At 42.2% G+C, this 17,726-nt stretch overlaps 2 protein-coding genes across 5 annotated transcripts; one reads left to right on the top strand and one right to left on the bottom strand.

Moving 5' to 3' along the window:
* The first annotated feature begins 4,907 nt into the window (after positions 1–4,907).
* On the top strand, positions 4,908–15,941 carry adat2 (adenosine deaminase tRNA specific 2). 4 transcript variants are annotated; one of them, XM_084150987.1, is made up of 7 exons: positions 11,136–11,346; positions 11,629–11,733; positions 12,126–12,276; positions 12,947–13,053; positions 13,240–13,312; positions 13,428–13,502; positions 14,032–15,941. In XM_084150987.1, the coding sequence occupies exons 1-6, from the start codon at positions 11,248–11,250 to the stop codon at positions 13,454–13,456; spliced, it is 564 nt and encodes a 187-aa protein (XP_084007113.1). In that variant the 5' UTR covers positions 11,136–11,247; the 3' UTR covers positions 13,457–13,502; positions 14,032–15,941. The 4 variants fall into 4 exon arrangements, with proteins under 4 accessions (XP_084007115.1, XP_084007112.1, XP_084007113.1 ...); XM_084150988.1 differs by having other exon boundaries at positions 15,066–15,939; XM_084150989.1 differs by lacking the exons at positions 11,136–11,346; positions 14,032–15,941 and adding an exon at positions 4,908–4,990 and having other exon boundaries at positions 13,428–13,534.
* pex3 (peroxisomal biogenesis factor 3) lies at positions 6,453–11,043 on the bottom strand. The gene is made up of 12 exons (XM_084150985.1): positions 10,844–11,043; positions 10,434–10,565; positions 10,198–10,279; positions 10,054–10,097; positions 9,819–9,940; positions 9,530–9,596; positions 9,333–9,387; positions 9,053–9,203; positions 8,006–8,076; positions 7,785–7,916; positions 7,527–7,623; positions 6,453–7,426 (listed from the first exon to the last, which is right to left on the bottom strand). The coding sequence occupies exons 1-12, from the start codon at positions 10,914–10,916 to the stop codon at positions 7,343–7,345; spliced, it is 1,110 nt and encodes a 369-aa protein (XP_084007111.1). The 5' UTR covers positions 10,917–11,043; the 3' UTR covers positions 6,453–7,342.
* Positions 15,942–17,726: the final 1,785 nt, after the last annotated feature.

Genomic DNA, 17,726 nt, shown 5'->3' with positions numbered 1-17,726 from the left:
CATGTCTGCGTGGCCATGCATGTCTCCAACTCAATCATCAAGTTTGCAGATGACACAACAGTGGTAGGCCTGATTACCAACAATGACGAGACAGCCTACAGGGAGGAGGTGAGGGCCCTGGCAGAGTGGTGCCAGGAATATAACATCTCCCTCAACGTCAACAAAACGAAGGAGCTGATTGTGGACTTCAGGAGACAGAAGAGAGAGCACGCCCCCATCCACATCGACAGAGCCACAGCGGAGAGGGTGAAAAGGTTCAAGATGCTCGGCGTGCAAATCACTGACAACCTGAAATGGTCCATCCACACAGACAGTGTGGTGAAGAAGGCGCAACAGTGCCTCTTCAACCTCAGGAGGCTGAAAAATTCAGCTTGGCCCCTAAGACCCTCACAAACTTCTACAGATGCACCATTGAGAGCATCCTGTTGGGCTGTATCACCACCTGGTATGGCAGTTGCACCGTCCGCAACCGCAGGGCTCTCCAGAGGGTGGTGCGGTCAGCCCAACGCCTGGGGCACACTGCCTGCCCTCCAGGACATCTAAAGCACCCAGTGTCAAATCAAATCAAATCAAATCAAATTTTATTGGTCACATGCGCCGAATACAACAGGTGCAGACATTACAGTGAAATGCTTACTTACAGCCCTTAACCAACAGTGCATTTATTTTAAACAAAAAAAGTAAGAATAAAACAACAACAACAAAAAGTGTTGAGAAAAAAAGAGCAGAAGTAAAATAAAGTGACAGTAGGGAGGCTATATATACAGTAAAATAAAGTGACAGTAGGGAGGCTATATATACAGGGGGGTACCGTTGCAGAGTCAATGTGCGGGGGCACCGGCTAGTTGAGGTAGTTGAGGCAATATGTACATGTGGGTAGAGTTAAAGTGACTATGCATAAATACTTAACAGTGTCACAGGAAGGCCAAGAAGATCATCAAGGACCTGAGCCATCCGAGCCACGGCCTGTTCACCCTGAATCCGTCTAGAAGGCGGAGACAGTACAGGTGCATCAAAGCTGGGACAGAGAGACTGAAAAACAGCACAGACTTTCAACTCCCTCCAAAGATTTTATATGGGGTTGAGATCTGGAGACTGGCTAGGCCACTCCAGGACCTTGAAATGCTTCTTACGAAGCCACTCCTTCGTTGCCCGGGCGGTGTGTTTGGGATCATTGTCATGCTGAAAGACCCAGCCACGTTTCATTTTCAATGCCCTTGCTGATGGAAGGAGGTTTTCACTCAAAATCTCACGATACATGGCCCCATTCATTCTTTCCTTTACACGGATCAGTCGTCCTGGTCCCTTTGCAGAAAAACAGCCCCAAAGCATGATGTTTCCACCCCCATGCTTCACAGTAGGTATGGTGTTCTTTGGATGCAACTCAGCATTCTTTGTCCTCCAAACACGACGAGTTGAGTTTTTACCAAAAAGTTCTATTTTGGTTTCATCTGACCATATGACATTCTCCCAATCCTCTTCTGGATCATCCAAATGCACTCTAGCAAACTTCAGACGGGCCTGGACATGTACTGGCTTAAGCAGGGGGACACGTCTGGCACTGCAGGATTTGAGTCCCTGGCGGCATAGTGTGTTACTGATGGTAGGCTTTGTTACTTTGGTCCCAGCTCTCTGCAGGTCATTCACTAGGTCCCCCCGTGTGGTTCTGGGATTTTTGCTCACCGTTCTTGTGATCATTTTGACCCCACGGGGTGAGATCTTGCGTGGAGCCCCAGATCGAGGGAGATTATCAGTGGTCTTGTATGTCTTCCATTTCCTAATAATTGCTCCCACAGTTGATTTCTTCAAACCAAGCTGCTTACCTATTGCAGATTCAGTCTTCCCAGCCTGGTGCAGGTCTACAATTGTGTTTCTGGTGTGCTTTGACAGCTCTTTGGTCTTGGCCATAGTGGAGTTTGGAGTGTGACTGTTTGAGGTTGTGGACAGGTGTTGTCGTATATGAAGATTATGACGTTGTTAATGTTTTTAAGTGGAACCGGAGAGGACATTTATTTTAGTGTAAGAGGGAATGTTTTAGTGTAACGCCACATACAACAGACAGGAAGTGTGTTGTAGACAGGGGATTGGACAGTAGAGGGAGCCACCCACATCTTGGGGAGATTATATATACTGGGGGAAAAACGAAGAAGAGGTTAGAGCGACCATTGCAATCTGGGGCGTCGCTCTCCGGGTGGGCATGACACTTGTAACTCATGCTGAAAGCTTGTGATATGAATAAACTTATGATCAAAGGTTCAGTATGAGCGGACTCCTTTGTTTATCAGCAATAATTGCCAGCATTTACTCGATACTACAGTGTCTTTTATACTGATAACAAGTTCAAACAGGTGCCATTAATACAGGTAACGAGTGGAGGACAGAGGAGCCTCTTAAAGAAGAAGTTACAGGTCTGTGAGAGCCAGAAATCTTGCTTGTTTGTAGGTGACCAAATACTTATTTTCCACCATAATTTGCAAATAAATTCATTAAAAATCCTACAATGTGATCTTCTGGATTTTTTTTCTCAATTTGTCTGTCATAGTTGACGTGTACCTATGATGAAAATTACAGGCCTCTCTCATCTTTTTAAGTGGGAGAACATGCACAATTGGTGGCTGACTAAATACTTTTTTCCCCTACTGTATTGTGTCATTTTGGAGGCACTTTAATTGTAAATAAGAATAGAATATGTTTCTGAACACTTCTACATTAATGTGGATGGTACCATGATTATGGATAATCATGAATGAATTGTGAATAATGATGATTGAGAAAGTTACAGAGGATCAACGATATACCCCCCAAATGGGAATTGATCTTTGTTCCTCTGTAACTTTATCACTCATCATTATTCACGACTCATTCATGATTATCCCTAATCATGGTTGCGTTCAGAAACATCTTCTATTCTTATTCACAATAAAAGTGATTTCAAAATGACACAATACAATATTCACCATTCAGTTCCTATTGGTCAAAACATAACCTGAAACACAACCAAAACGAACTGCAAATGCTTCCAACAACTTTGTAGAGTCACAAGCTTGATGTAGTCATTGCGTGCTAGGAATATGGGACCAAATACTTAGCGGACTAAACTCCACTCCATGGTGAAGGAAGTTTATGAGTGGCGCAGTGGTCTAAGGCACTGCATCACAGTGCTAGCTGTGCCACTAGAGATCCTGGTTTGAATCCAGGCTCTGTCGTAGCCGGCCGCGACCGGGAGACCCATGGGGCGGCGCACAATTGGCCCAGCGTTGTCCAGGGTATGGGAGGGAATGGCCGGCAGGGATGTAGCTCAGTTGGCAGAGCATGGCGTTTGCTAAAAAAATTATTATAATAATGTATGCACTCACTAACTGTAAGTCGCTCTGGATAAGAGCGTCTGCTAAATGACTAAAATGTAATGATGAACTTCACCAACGGCATGGAGCAGAGACCAGGCTTTGTGGAATCTAGCTCCGACACTTAAAATAATTTAAATTATGAAACGCCTACCTTGTACCTATGTTTGTCCTCTGTAGCTGTGTGCCTTTCTTTGTTTTCTGAAATCCAAACTTTTTCAATAAACGTTAATCAAATACAACCACTGACTATTTGCTCATTGCTGTTGCTCTAAGATGGCAACTCAGCGCAAATGTGCATGGTGGTGGTATTTGATTAACGTTTATTGAAAAGGTATGGATTTTAGCAAACAAAGAAAGGCACGCAACTATAGAGACAAACATAGGTACAAGGTGGGTGTTTCATCATTTTTCTTTTGTAAAGAATTTACCCTGGGCGAATCGATGAAATTGGAGGTAGATTCCACAGAGCCTGGTCTCGGCTCCATGCCATTGGTGAAGTTCATCATAAACTTCCTTCACCATGGAGTTTAGTCTGCTACCAAATACTAAACTTTTGACTACTTTAATACACTATAAGTGAATTTGTCCAAATACTTATGAAAAAAACAACATTAAAATGGGGGGACTAGATACATAAAGTGATTTCATTTCTAAACAGTAAAACAGATAAGGACATTCTGTACTGTCACCTCATATGTCACCTACAGCACCCGATGTCACAGGAAGGCCAAAAAGATCATCAAGGACATCAACCACCCGAGCCACTGCCTGTTCACCCCGCTATCATCCAGAAGGTGAGGTCAGTACAGGTGCATCAAAGCTAGGACTGAGAGACTGAAAAACAGCTTCTATCTCAAGGCCATCAGACTGTTAAACAGCCATTACTAGAACATTAGAGGCTGCTGCCTATAGACATAGACTAGAAATCACTGACCACTTTAAGAAATGGAACACTAGCCACTTTAATCATGTTTACATATCTTGCATTACTCATCTCATATGTATATACTGTATTCTATACTAGTCTATGGTATCTTAGTCACTTTAATAATTTGTACATATCTTATATTATTCATCTCATATGTATATACTGTATTCTATACTATTCTACTGTATCTTAGTCCATGCCGCTCTGACATCGCTCGTCCATATATGTATATATTCTTAATTAATTCCTTACTTAGATTTGTGTGTATTGGGTATATGTTGTGAAATTGTTAGATATTACATGTTAGATATTACTGCACTGTCGGAGCTAGAAGCACAAGCATTTCGCTACACCCGCAATAACATCTGCTAAACACGTGTATGTGACCAATAAAATGTGATTTGATTTGATCTCAAATAAAAAATCCTGGAGTATAGAGCCAAATTTACTAATTTTAGCTTCACTGTCCAAATAAATATGGAGAGGAGTGTACAAACCTGCCTAGTCACTCTCAGATGAGGAAAGAGCAGGGAAAATGCCTGAAATGTTTACCAAAAGTGTCTCCCATACTGTTCCAGGATTTGGGATTTGAAATAACAAGGTTTGTCTACCTTCATGCCCTCAGCCTTCCAGACTACAGTCATGTGATAGGGGAATTTCCTGTTTGCTGGATGCACACAACAGAGGGCACACTCAACAAGTCATGTGATTGGAGGTGAGCTGTTTGTGAACATGCTTTGTGGAAAACACCCTCACAGTTACTCAGCACAATTTCTTTATGTAACAAAGCATCCATTATGGATGTTTACACTATCCCTCTATTTTGGGCCCCAAAACTGCTTCCGTCAGCATGACTGGACCGGTTTCACCCCGTGTCACACAAAAGGATTTCTATCACTTTTAGCATCACTTAACCCATATTTATCATGGACGTGAGTACACATTCTGTCCTTTATATAGCCTTGCACCAGTTCCCTGAATGGAAAGCTTTGTTATGAAACTCTGGGAACCTTGACAAGGGCCATTAGAGGAGTGCCGTAATGACACCACCAGATCAGTCACAATCTTAGACTCTTGTTCTTTAGGAATTCCTTCTCTTTCATGTCTTCTTGTTCTTTAGGAATTCCTTCTCTTTCATGTCTGAGTTTCATAAACCACTGGTTATGTCAAGGATATAATAGTACAATGTAAAACCAAAGTCTAGTAGTGGTCTTCTAAATCACTTCACACACACTGGGTGTGTGACAAACATGCCTTCTTTCATTGCCACAAAAATATATGTATTTGTTCATGTTTCACCTGAAATGGCCTTAGACGTTTTATTTATTTTATATTCAACAAACACTTTACATCTAATCATATCTTTTCTACCCCATAACATAATTAAAATGTGTTGTCAAGAAGTGAAAAAATATAAACCAGTATAGAAAAGTAGAGAAGCTTCAAATTAAATTGAAATGTGAATCAATGTGTTTATCACAAAGGTCAATAACTAGATGATGTCATGTTTAGTCACACACTCATCATATCATATAAACGATGTAATCCATCATGTGACTTTCTTTGAAAACAAAGGTTTAGGAGGTTTTGTTTGGTATCAGTATTTTCTAGAACTCATAATAAAATAATGTTGCAAAAACATGCCATCTACACAAAATATATAGGTCATTTTTTTTTTTAAATCTTTAACTTCTTAAATCATGGTGGGAGATCCATTTGTAAAATACAAATACTGTGAAATAAACAAGGAAGGTAATCAGATGTATTTCCTAATAGAATTTAATAGAGTTGTACTTGTTCCATACTACCTGTTTATTGGGCAGGCTGACGTTTATTGGTATGAATCTTGTCCTGGAGGCAGTCCTAAGCGACACAAGATTGGCCAGCTGCTAAGTCAAAATTGGCTATATATCGTAAAAATATATAGTTTTTGTTGTTTTCATTTAAGGTTAGGGTTAAATCAGATTTTATTACTTTCTAGCTGTGCCAGCTAGTGACTACCCTGCAGAGCGGCCTCCATGAGTCATCCCAATAAATGCCAACCTGCGTTTATTGGCAGCGGCAGTACTGAGGTCATGGGGGAGTCAATACTGTTAGTCCTTACAGTTCTGTGCTGCCCTCTGCTGCTGAGCAAAGGAACTTCTAAAACGACACAACAGTATGATCCCGAAGCAGTGGTCCATAAAACAGCAACCTACATTTCTGTTTATTAGGGAACACAAATCAAAGTAATACTGAATATATTAAATAATGTGTTACTTTATCATTTTCAATGTCAACGCTACAGTACTTACATTTTCTGTTGTCATTTAGAATGTTATGTTACAAAATATATCATACATAGGCCTACATTCTCACCTCTGAAATCTCCCAATTTCCATGATTTAAGAAAATAATACACCTTGAAAATGACATTTCAAACAAAGAGACAAAGTAGATAAAGTCAATAGTGCAGAATTATGTATTAAACAATACTTAACATTGTTAAACAGGAATTAGACTGAGGCGGAATGAGAACTTGCAGCCTAGATGACAACACTGTTGATATTTGTAGATGAAAGGTCAAAATGTTAGGTACAGGTTGACTCTTCAACAACAGTAATAGAAAGGAGAAAATAGAAGACATCCGTTCAAATTCAAACCGACAGCGGTTCAACTTATGCTTAATGTATCGACACGTCGTCTATATAAAGTGGAACAAGGCTTTCAGGATTTTCTTTATTTTTCATGGCACAGGAAAGTTACTTTGATTCAGGGGAGTCTGGCTGTCTGGCTGGCTGGCTGGCTGACTTTATAAACCGTGAGCCAAAAACTCAACTTCCCAAGATGCAGTGGGTATTTGACCTTGATGTCAGCAGTTCATGGCCTTACATTCCACAATGGAACACATCTCTCACCAAGGACAGTGAACCGTAACTTTCTGAGGACTCAATCCTCAAGTATTCTGACTTGGTACAGAGAATAAGTGCATTTCTTCCTCCATTCGTGATATCCACAGCAGGCAGCATCATGCAGAGATACAGAGGAGGCAGAGAGGGCCAGGTCTACCAGGAATATGTCAACTCCCTTATTTCTGCAGTCCATGGGATGTGCTGAATGTCTCATACACATTGGCAGCAAACTCCTTCACCTGGTCAATCATCAGGAGATCCTGCAAAGAGGAAATGTGTCAGTCTTAGACTCAAGACTTCTTAAAAAACTTGCTGTGATTCAAAAATGGAAATCCTTCCAAAAGTCAAATGAGCTCTTACCTGTACAAAGTGACTTGGTATTTCACTGCAGATCGAGTGGATCTGTCCATTCACAATGGGGATGATTTTGGCAACTGGGAGACTTACATGCGAGAGACTGGAAGAGATTTTGGAGCGGACATTAATTGATAGGCAGATTAATTTTAATACAAAAAGGTTTTGTTTTTTCATTTTATGTGGCATTCAGAAAGTGATTTACTATGACAAGATGACCTTCATAAATTGCTGCCAACAAAAGTCATCCACAAAAAAACAGACCTATCAGGTGTAGTGCTCAGGGTGGAGTCTCCTTGTGCTCTGGGTGGGGGCCGGAAAAACTCTGCCATGTTGTCAAGGAAACGGTTGAAGCCCCTGTTCAGGCAGATGTTGAGTACAGTGCCGAAGTCCGGGCTGGAGGACAGAGAGGACAGTTCAGCACACCCACGTGCAAGATAAGCCTCTCTAAATAAGGGTCAATGAGTGACAGGCCTCCAGCTTACCTTTCAAGCATGTCTCTGGTCTCATTGAGCAGCTTTATCGTAGTGACATCATTCTCTGTCAGACCACAGGCCTGTCAAACACAATTAAATAATGTAAACCCCAGTTTAAATCCAAATAAACAAAAAAAAATAATACAACAAGTTGTATAATGTGTATTAGTTAATGACCATTACTCTGACCAGGGTTAACAATCCAGCAAGGGGTGGAACCGGTTCAGGGAACAGAACAGAAAACCGAAAAAATAAAAACAGAACCGGAAGTGATTTATACTCTTCCGGAACAGAACCGTTATTTTAAAGGCATTGGGAACCGGTTAATAATGTTCCGGGCATTTTTTCCCAGTCCCACAAAAATCCTAACAAATAGCCCACGCAAAGCCCTCACTCTGTCATTGAGAAACGTATTCCAGCATCTGCCTGCCAGCTGGAAATCTTTGCCAGTGGGTGTGTGTGTGTGTAGGCTACCTGCCCCTCCCCTCTGAAGCATAGGTTACTGTAGCCTACAGCTAGCCCATCTAGTGGAACTCGCTTAGTACTGCCTCTAGGACAAGATTCATACCAATAAAAAGCATGATTCAGGCATTAGGGAGAGATGTTTAAAATAATGTATTAATCTTTTCCAATGTTAGTTAAGGATACTATAGTTAACACACTTCACATTGGATTTATTAACTACAAAAAAGGAAAGATGTGATTTTAGCTAGCTAGCTAACATTTGCTCTGGTCTAACGTTAAACCAACTCGGAAGTTCAAAGACATTCAAAGTTCCTCCATAGAAGCCACTCCTCCGTAGATATAATTCTGTGGGCCTAATTCAGATAATGCATGTCATAACAAGATGCCTCCATCCCCACTCGCTTCACCCGCAAAATTTCAGTTGCATCTCGCCCCCTACTACACCGTTTGCTGTTTTGGTTTGCTGGTCGGAACAGTACGAAAAAAATAATGGTTCTGTTCAGAACTAAACGATTGGAAAATAATTTTTGTTCCAACCCCTGCATAGTGGCGCTGGGATTAGGAGTCCCAGGGGCAGGTGTGGGCTGTCACCTGTGCAGCCAGAGTGTTCTCCTCGTCAGGCATCATGTACCAGGAGAGAGGTCTGTGTGTGGAGCCCCTGTCCCCCTCCTCCACCTGGACTCTGATCTGGTTAAGGTGCTGCTCCAGCTCCTGCAGGGACAGACTCTGCTTCAGGGACACCCTGGGGGGGGGGGGGGAGACAGACACACAGAGACAGGCTAAAGCATCACATATGACTTAACAATCCTCCTAATGTGGTTTGAGATGCTGCTGTGCAATGTGTGCATGTGGCTGGCACTGTCTGACTCACCCGCCCAATGTGTTCTGCACAGCTTTCTTCACCACTGTTATCATCTCACTCAACCCTTGTGAGTCAGAGAGAATCCGTAAAAGGCAAGGATGCTTTACAGCCTGTGGGACTCATTTAGGCTAATCAACACAGCATGTCTGAGGACTTGTTATACTACAGCCCTAGCTATTTCAGAAAGCCCTGTAAATGTCTCTTACCATCCCCAAGGAGGTGCTGGATGCTGGAGAGGTACTGTTGTTGCACGTCCGGAGGGGCCAAGGGCATCTGGTGGAGCAAAGAACACAGAAATTGCATTTATAAACCACCCCACATCCAACATTTTGGGGCAGTTTTCTGGACACATATTAAGCTAATTCCTGAACCAAAAACCATTTTCAATAGAGATTCTCCATTGAGTTAGCTTTTCAGTCCAGTACTAGGCTAAATGTGTGTCTGGGAATTGAACCTACCCCATAGGGTACAAGAGATTGAAGCTTAAAGGCTTACCATTCCGCTCTTGCTGACAGAGTTGTCCAAGTATAAGTAGCCACCAATGATATTGAGCTGGACACGGAGTAAAACAACCAACATACAGGTACTGTACACAGCCACGACACTTCGGGTGAAACCTGGGGGAATAGGAAAAAGAGAAGTGATTCCATGACATACCTGTACATCAAGTGATCAAATCACTTTAGTTATTGATTCACAAAATAATTGCTGTTAAGGAATAATAACTTACTGATAATCTTCAGGTCCTCCCATATTTCAAGCTTATTTGCTGGTCTAGAAGAGAAACAGATGTCATTAATAATACCTTAAACTAATAATTTTGCTGAGCTATAGCTAAAGCATTTCCCTCTGACAGAGGTCATGAGACACTTACTTGCTCTTCAGCAGTGCAGTGAGGCTCTCAGAGTTTAGATGATGTAAGATGGCTTCTCTTAATGTAGGGAGCATTGACAACACTGTAAAATAATAATAATAATAACTGCACAACTAGGAATATGAATCAACACTGTAGTAACTATATCACTTGACATAATGAGTGTTGCAGGAGATTTCAGGGACTGTTAGTAGGCTGAAAGTGATGTACCGATCAGGCAGACAGCAGTACTGTACCTGTCATGTTGCACGTTCTCTGGTTACTCTCGAAGTGGAACTGACGTCGAGCTTGAGCGATGTACTCTGATGCCTCACGCTCCTGTATCTCTTGGATTTTCTTTTGGGCATATTTACCAAGAAAGTACACACCTGGAACAGGCAAACAGAAAGTCAAGGTAGCTAGAATGAATGCAGCAACATTAGCTATTAACTATATTTACCTATCATTATTATTTTTCATGACATTCATTTTCTAGCCATTTACTGGTAGATATAACTTAGCTTCATATATGCATAATCTTCATAGTTATCATATCTGATAACGTCCAGACCCACAGGTAACATTCTGGCTACCTAGCCAACTTTGCTAGCTAATGTTAACGGTAAGCTAGTTAGCCAACTGCTATCTTGATAGCGTAGCTAGCTACCTCCGACAAACGCTCCAGCGAAAATAAATTTCCTTTTGTGGCGTTTCAGAAAATTCCACGTAGACGAAAACATTTTCGAGACGATTGAAGATTTATAAAACAGAAGAAACAAAGCACCCAAACGTGTTATTTTCCACAGTCTCACATGACACGAATTTCATAGCTAGCTGCATGTCAAACACGCAGGTGCAAAGCAAAGCAACATCGATTAATCGGTGTTTCTGCGATCTGCAAAACAAAATGCCTGAGTGGTCCGTCCAATATTATCTTCCCCTTCAATGCGCGCTAATTTGTTCCAGGCAGGCCGTGGTGATTTTATAACGCTGTCGCATGAGCTCTCTGGTGTTGGAGTAGCTAGTTGATGTGCGTTTGTGTAATCTAATTTCTCAGACTGTACATTCAACATGGGGACAGAGAATGTGGGGAATGATGTCGTTTCTAGAGAGAACTTTCAGCCATGTGCCGAAGACATACAGAGATGGATGGCCAATGCCTTTGACATGGTTGGTTTGGCATAGGCCATAGGTGCAGGACCAATAGCTACAATGCGCCGTTGGTGGTCGGTTAGTTCTGTAGGGTTTTCAATAACTTTTAGACAACGCCCAAAAAAAATCTGTTCCTTTTATTTTTTGCGTTTTCACTATGAAGACGCAAAAGAAAAGGAACGGAACAGTGACCATTAACGGCGCATTGTGGCTAGGCAGGACAGAGCAGTCCCACCAGTAAATTACAACAAACTATTTTAAATGCCTGGTGTACTAATAATAATCTTCACCTCTTTACAGGCAAAAGATGCTTTGGAGAATGGTGAGGTGCCTGTTGGATGTCTCATGGTCTACAACAATGAAATCCTTGGCAAGGGGAGAAATGAAGTGAATGAAACAAAAAATGTGAGTAACTTAATCATTTCAGCTGGGCTATCATAGGCAAACACATCTCAATGGTTATTTGCTGTGGTTATTGCCTTGCAAGTGTCCAAACAAAGGCATTTACCAAAGCCATACCGGTACCCTAATCTAGTGGTTCTCAAACCTCTCCTCTTGGATCCCCAGACGTTTCACAATTCTGTTGTAGCCCTTTACTAGCTCACCTGATTTACCTAGTCATGGGCTTGAGGATTAGTTGATAAGTTGAATCAGGTGTGCTAGCTCTGGAATAGATCAAACACATGGAAGGGCTGGGGATCCCAGAGAAGAGGGTTGAGAACCACTGGAATTGTTCTCTTTCTCCTATCATTCGAACACCATGCCTGTTAATGTGTATCTGACTCTGTGTGTTCCAGGCCACTCGCCATGCTGAGATGGTGGCTCTGGACCAGGTGCTGGAGTGGTGTCGTCATAGAGACCTGGACCCCAGGACAGTGTGTGAGAGGACTGTGCTCTACGTGACTGTGGAGCCATGCATCATGTGCGCAGGAGCTCTTCGCCTGACCAGTATCCTTATGACCTCATCAACCAGTCTCTACTTGGGTTTACCCAGTTTACTGTAGCATTTGTGTAGGTTCATTGTGAGGGTTTACCTCAAATGACTCTGTATAGGATGTCCAATCAAAAATTCATCTTTTGACCAATGGGTAAAATAATGTTGTGTAGATAATCCTCCAAGAAAACCAATGGTCCAAACCTCATGTCTCTTATCATAATCCGTTCAAAAGTTATTGGAGTTTTTACCTTTGTAGGATGGCCAGAATTAGGGTGACTAAATCGATGAAGGCCAGAGGAAAAAAAGTGGTAAAAAATCAGGAAGAACAGCTAGGCTGGATTCTGTGCAAGAATGAAGGTTACTGGCTACCTGACAGGCTCACTTTCCCGTTGAAATCACCATCTTTCTTCTCGAATCCGCATGACATTAAACGATAGAGATAAGATGGTTATCGATTTTGAGACATGACATGTAGTATGGGAATTGTGGGTGGACACCCTACTCTGTAGGACTTGTCTGAGAGCGAGTTCATTTTGCCTGATGCCCCGGGTGGGTGGAGATTTCACTTTAGGACCAATGGAATGGTCTAAAATGTGTCAACTCCGCGGCACCCGGCAAAGCAAAACGAACTCGCCCTGTGTTTCAAACCTTATTATCTGTTTTACCTTAACAGTGCAACAGACATTCCTCTGGTTGTGTATGGGTGCAATAATGACAGGTTTGGTGGCTGTGGATCTGTTCTAGACATCCCCTCTGCTGATCTACCTCACACTGGCTCAGCATTTAAGGTACAATATGTCATCCAGTGTTCACAGCATTCTTTTTACACCCAATCTCTCTTTGTGCTTTTGTTGGAAAGAGACTGATTATCCCGCGTTGAAATGCATCCGCATCTGAGCCTAGCCTAGAGTTGAATAGGATCATTCATTTACTTCAGGAGGGCATTGATTAAACAGTTGCTCCTTCATTTTCAGTGTATCTCTGGCTTCAGAGGAGAGGAAGCAGTGGAGATGCTGAAGACCTTTTATAAACAGGAGAACCCTAATGGTAAGAACTGCTACTTTAGGATTTATCTTATCCTGTAACCAGCATTATAAGTATCTAAGTATTTTCATGTACATTATAGTTGCAAAACTGTGAAATACAGATTTTTCTATTTCAGCTCCCAAGCCGAAGACGAGGAAGGAGTGAGATTATGTTGGTGTCCAGCAGGGGGCTCTAGACTTTAAGAAATGAGGTGAGGGGCAGAGGAGAATGATGGAAAGGGAGTTGCTAACAAAGCTTTTTCTTAAACAGACTTGGATTTGTCTGTCTGACAAATGTTTTTTTTTTTTTTTTGTGTGTTCTCACTTATTCGCTCAGACTTTTGCGTCAGCACTCATTTTTATTTTCATATTATTGACAGTATATGAGACCCTTATAGTATAGTTTGCCTGGACACTATCCAGGGCCTGTAAAGTGGCTTGATTGCGTCGCTCTGTCGGCTCTGTGGCTTTCCTGTGTGGCTGGCTGGCTGTGTGAGGAGCTTCTGCTGACTTTATTATGGTTATTAGTGTACAGTACCAAGTGCAGTCGTGGTCAAAAGTTTTGAGAGTGACACAAATACTAATTTTCACAAAGTCTGCTGCCTCAGTTTTGATGATGGCAGTTTGCATATACTCCAGAATGTCATGAAGAGTGATCAGATGAATTGCAATTAATTGCAAAGTCCCCCTTTGCCATGAAAATGAACTTAATCCACAAAAAACTTTTCCACTGCATTTCAGCCCTGCCACAAAAGGACCAGCTGACATCATGTCAGTGATTCTCTCGTTAACACAGGTGAGATTGTTGAAGAGGACAAGGCTGGAGATCACTGTCATGCTGATTGAGTTAGAATAACAGACTGGAAGCTTTAAAAGGAGGGTGGTGCTTGAAATCATTGTTCTTCCTCTGTTAACATTTTACATTTTAGTCATTTAGCAGACGCTCTTATCCAGAGCGACTTACAGTTAGTGAATGCATACATTTTTCATAACCATGGTTACCTGCAAGGAAACACGTGCCGTCATCATTGCTTTGCACAAAAAGGGCTTCACAGGCAAGGATATTGCTGCTAGTAAGATTGCACCTAAATCAACCATTTATCGGATAATCAAGAACTTCAAGGAGAGAGGTTCAATTGTTGTGAAGAAGGCGTTAGGGTGCCCAAGAAAGTCCAGCAAGTGCCAGGACCGTCTCCTAAAGTTGATTCAGCTGCGGGATCGGGGCACCACCAGTGCAGAGCTTGCTCAGGAATGGCAGCAGGCAGGTGTGAGTGCATCTGCACGCACAGTGAGGCGAAGACTTTTGGAGGTTGGCCTGGTGACAAGAAGGGCAGCAAAGAAGCCACTTCTCTCCAGGAAAAACATCAGGGACAGACTGATATTCTGCAAAAGGTACAGGGATTGGACTGCTGAGGACTGGGGTAAAGTCATTTGCCCAGAAGTTAATTGACAGCATGCCAGGGTGGATTGCAGAGGTCTTGAAAAAGAAGGGTCAACACTGCAAATATTGACTCTTTGCATAAACTTAATGTAATTGTCAATAAAAGACTTTGACACTTATGGAATGCTTGTAATTATACTTCAGTATACCATAGTAACATCTGACAAAAATATTTCATAACACTGAAGCAGCAAACCTTGTGAAGACCAATACTTGTGTCATTCTCAAAACTTTTGACCACGACTGTAGACAGAAACTGGCTGGACTGCATTATTGTCTGGGTTCTCCTCCTCTCCATGTTCTCATCTAATCCAGATGTGATCTCACTCCCAAGCACCATGGGTCTGGGATGAGCTTAAGGCAGGTGCCGGAGCACCCTCAGCAACGTCTAAAGGAGCGCTCTCTCTATGGTGTCTCAGTCATCAACTGCCGTCATGGATCTGAAATCAGTGTTGCCCCCTGAGGCCATTTCCCACTCCAATGTATCATGTCTGTGATCGTTTCTGGGTTTGTCTTGGATTGTTAAGTGCTGGTGTCGTCATGTACAATATGGTGGTGGCGTTCTCTACTTCTTTGAAAATGTTGTTACTAAGTGCCATGGCTGTTTTGTGATTTATTTATTTCTGCTGAAGAACAAATACGTATTCACACTGTTACTCTCAGCGGGAGAAGGAACACTGAATAGTGAAACAGACTGGGAGCGCCCATGCAGACAGTCCTGTCCTGTCTCTCCCACTGAATGACTAGGCCAGACATCACTGCAGAGGGACCATATTCCAATGAGAGGGACCCACTTATTTCAGATCAGAAAGAAGACAAGTTCCATTCCATCCATTCCATCCACTCCCGCTGTTTCTTTAATATTAGTCTCTGTAACCACCAACACTCACACGAGGACTGCAGTTTGGTGTGTGACAAACGGCATGTGTTTGTAGGACAGACCACATCTGTGTGGGATCAGAGTCAGTCTGAAACTCCTCCCCATCCCATCACTTGCAGTAGGCAGGCTGCATCCCTCAGCCTTAAACCCTTAGTGGTCCCTTCCCTGGACAGGATCAGGAACAGAGGAACGAACAGCTCAGTCCAGGCAGCATCAGACAGTACAGGTTGTACCAGCTCCTAATGAATGCTCCACACTCTGACCTACTTTAACTTTCACTATTGTTTTTTACTGTCTTTTGTAAATCTATTAAAATCTGTTTTAAATCAGCAAAATGTCCTCTTTATTTAGTTCAACTGCTGTATGTAGTTTATTCACCAATGGGGGAAAAAAGTATTTAGTCAGCCACCAATTGTGCAAGTTCTGTAAGGCCTGTAATTTTCATCATAGGTACACGTCAACTATGACAGACAAAATGAGAAGAAAAAAATCCAGAAAATCACATTGTAGGATTTGTTATGAATGTATTTGCAAATTATGGTGGAAAATAAGTATTTGGTCAATAACAAAAGTTTCTCAAAACGTTGTTATATACCCTTTGTTGGCAATGACACAGGTCAAACGTTTTCTGTAAGTCTTCACAAGGTTTTCACACACTGTTGCTGGTATTTTGGCCCATTCCTCCATGCAGATCTCCTCTAGAGCAATGACACAGACTTTCAACTCCCTCCAAAGATTTTATATGGGGTTGAGATCTGGAGACTGGCTAGGCCACTTGAAATGCTTCTTACGAAGCCACTCCTTCGTTGCCCGGGCGGTGTGTTAGGGATCATTGTCATGCTGAAAGACCCAGCCACGTTTCATCTTCAATGCCCTTGCTGATGGAAGGAGGTTTTCACTCAAAATCTCACGATACATGGCGCCATTCATTCTTTCCTTTACACGGATCAGTCGTCCTGGTCCCTTTGCAGAAAAACAGCCCCAAAGCATGATGTTTCCACCCCCATGCTTCACAGTAGGTATGGTGTTCTTTGGATGCAACTCAGCATTCTTTGTCCTCCAAACACGACGAGTTGAGTTTTTACCAAAAAGTTATATTTTGGTTTCATCTGACCATATGACATTCTCCCAATCCTCTTCTGGATCATCCAAATGCACTCTAGCAAACTTTAGACGGGCCTGGACATGTACTGGCTTAAGCAGGGGGACACGTCTGTCACTGCAGGATTTGAGTCCCTGGCGGTGTAGTGTGTTACTGATGGTAGGCTTTGTTACTTTGGTCCCAGCTCTCTGCAGGTCATTCACTAGGTCCCCCCGTGTGGTTCTGGGATTTTTGCTCACCGTTCTTGTGATCATTTTGACCCCACGGGGTGAGATCTTGCGTGGAGCCCCAGATCGAGGGAGATTATCAGTGGTCTTGTATGTCTTCCATTTCCTAATAATTGCTCCCACAGTTGATTTCTTCAAACCAAGCTGCTTACCTATTGCAGATTCAGTCTTCCCAGCCTGGTGCAGGTCTACAATTTTGTTTCTGGTGTCCTTTGACAGCTCTTTGGTCTTGGCCATAGTGGAGTTTGGAGTGTGACTGTTTGAGGTTGTGGACAGGTGTCTTTTATACTGATAACAAGTTCAAACAGGTGCCATTAATACAGGTAACGAGTGGAGGACAGAGGAGCCTCTTAAAGAAGAAGTTACAGGTCTGTGAGAGCCAGAAATCTTGCTTGTTTGTAGGTGACCAAATACTTATTTTCCACCATAATTTGCAAATAAATTCATAAAAAATCCTACAATGTGATTTTCTGGAGAAAAAAAATCTCAATTTGTCTGTCATAGTTGACGTGTACCTATGATGAAAATTACAGGCCTTTCTCATCTTTTTAAGTGGGAGAACTTGCACAATTGGTGGCTGACTAAATACTTTTTTCCCCCACTGTATATGGTAATGTTGTGGATAAAAAAACAATGTGAAGGTGACAATGTAAGTTTGAAGAATTGCAAACCTCTAGCTAGCGATCACGATTGCTTTATCTACAGGAAATGTGACCATTTATTTCAGGATTTTCAGTAACTGACTGGTGTTTGAGAGTCTATTCTACAATAAGACAACAGTGATTA

The sequence above is a fragment of the Coregonus lavaretus genome (genome assembly GCF_964263955.1).
Source record: "Coregonus lavaretus genome assembly, chromosome: 33".
In the NCBI taxonomy this organism is placed as follows: domain Eukaryota; kingdom Metazoa; phylum Chordata; class Actinopteri; order Salmoniformes; family Salmonidae; genus Coregonus; species Coregonus lavaretus.
The sequence above is the reverse complement of the archived record's forward strand: the minus strand, read 5'-3'. Positions and strand labels throughout refer to the sequence as shown.